Genomic DNA, 1,818 nt, shown 5'->3' on the forward strand with positions numbered 1-1,818 from the left:
CTTTTCCAATTCACTGTATGCATGTGGAAATGGACAGAAACTTCTTAAGAACATGATATCTGGTAAAAATATAAATCACTGCCAGAATGCTTACAGAAGCATTACTTTACAAATAGCCACAGAAAAATGAGAACAGGCAAAGCATTTTTTTCACCCATACTTGGTAAATGCCACACATTGTGACTCAATTTCTCCTTAGGTATGGGGGTAGGAAGGAGTCAGTGGAGCACTGTATACTGTGTTAGAGCAAAACCATGGTAGGAGGTACAATGGAGGTACCAAATGTCGGCATAACTCTATTCATAGGAATTTGAGAAGGGATGCTTAGTTAAGATCCCTAGCATTGGCATTCCCAATTATATATATATATATATATATATATATATATATATATATATATGAAGAATAAAGACACAGGCTTATATTCTATCACCTTTTCTTATTATTAGTTGCTCCTTGTTGTTCAGCTGAGGCCTCAGCAGAATAATGTAGCATTTTGGGGAAAAGATGCAACCCAGTAATCCAGCACCAGAAGACAAGATGGAGAAGATCTCCACGGCCACCATGTATTTTCCTTTGGTGCTCAGGTAGGTTGGAACAAAGGATAACCACACACTGCAAAACACCAGCATGCTGAAAGTGATAAATTTGGCTTCATTGAAACTATCGGGTAACTTCCTGGCTAAGAAAGCCACAATAAAGCTGACAATGGCCAGAATGCCCATATAGCTCAAAACACAGTAAAACATAGAAGGTAAGCCCTCATTACATTCCACAATGATTTGCCCTTTCAGTGAGTCCATGTCTTTATCAGGAAATGGGGGAGATGTACTTAACCAAAGAGTACAAATTCCTGATTGAATGAGGGAGCAGGAAAGGACAATAGAATTTGCTAGACCTTTCCCCACCCATTTCCTCATTCTAGATCCTGGTTTGGTTGCCATGAATGCCAGAACCACAGTGATAGTCTTTGCCAACACAGAGGAAAGGGCCACAGAAAAGACAATGCCAAAAGCTGTTTGTCGGAGAAGACAAGTCACCTTTCCAGGCTGTCCAATGAAGAGCAAAGCACAGAGGAAGCAAAGGAGAAGAGAGATGAGGAGGATGTAGGTGAGCGTTCGGTTGTTGGCTTTGACTATGGGAGTGTCCTTGTACTTCATAAAAATTCCAAGTACTAAACTTGTGATCAAACAGAAAGAAATCGCCAATATAGTTAAGATGATCCCTAAATCATCTTTGTAAGAGAGGTAGTTTACAATCTTGGGAGTGCATTGACTTTGGTCCTTGTTGGGATACTGTTCTTTTGGACATTTGACACAGGCATCCATGTCTGAGGGGGAAAAGGGAAAAGCTGCTTAGATTTTGTTAGTTCAAACCTGTAAAATGGGGGGTGGGGAGAGAGAGCTGTAACTCAATGGTAGAGTATCTACTTTGTATGCAAAGGGACCCTGGAAAAGACTCCTGCTTGATATCCTGGAGAACCACTGCCAGTGAGCTTCCTGGCTTCATAGGCTCCAATCTGAAGCAATGCCATCCTATAACGTGAAAGTGTTTCCTTTTGTTTCCTTTTATTTGCAGTTATTTGACCAACTCTAAGAGAGACGACTGGCATAATCACATAGAACAAGCAATAATTCATTATTATTAGCTTTTGTGCTTCCAAACGTTTTTGTGGTTTGTGCTGTGCTCTTGTCTTTACTGTCACAGGTGAATGCTAGCCACTACAGGTGCAGGAAGGGCCACAAGAATGGACACTGAGGCTGGTATTGGGTTGAATCAGCCCACAACTTTTATTGATGACAGGAAAGAGTAGGTTTG

At 40.9% G+C, this 1,818-nt stretch overlaps 1 protein-coding gene across 1 annotated transcript; it reads right to left on the reverse strand.

Annotated features, from left to right (window-relative positions):
- Nucleotides 1-419: 419 nt before the first annotated feature.
- Nucleotides 420-1,328, reverse strand: LOC310662191 (vomeronasal type-2 receptor 26-like; the record flags this gene model as incomplete). Its single annotated transcript, XM_083408961.1, has 1 exon — nt 420-1,328. One exon carries the CDS (start codon nt 1,326-1,328, stop codon nt 420-422), a length of 909 nt encoding a protein of 302 aa, XP_083265087.1.
- Nucleotides 1,329-1,818: the final 490 nt, after the last annotated feature.

The sequence above is a fragment of the Podarcis tiliguerta genome (assembly GCF_965153285.1).
Source record: "Podarcis tiliguerta genome assembly, chromosome: 13".
Classification (NCBI taxonomy): domain Eukaryota; kingdom Metazoa; phylum Chordata; class Lepidosauria; order Squamata; family Lacertidae; genus Podarcis; species Podarcis tiliguerta.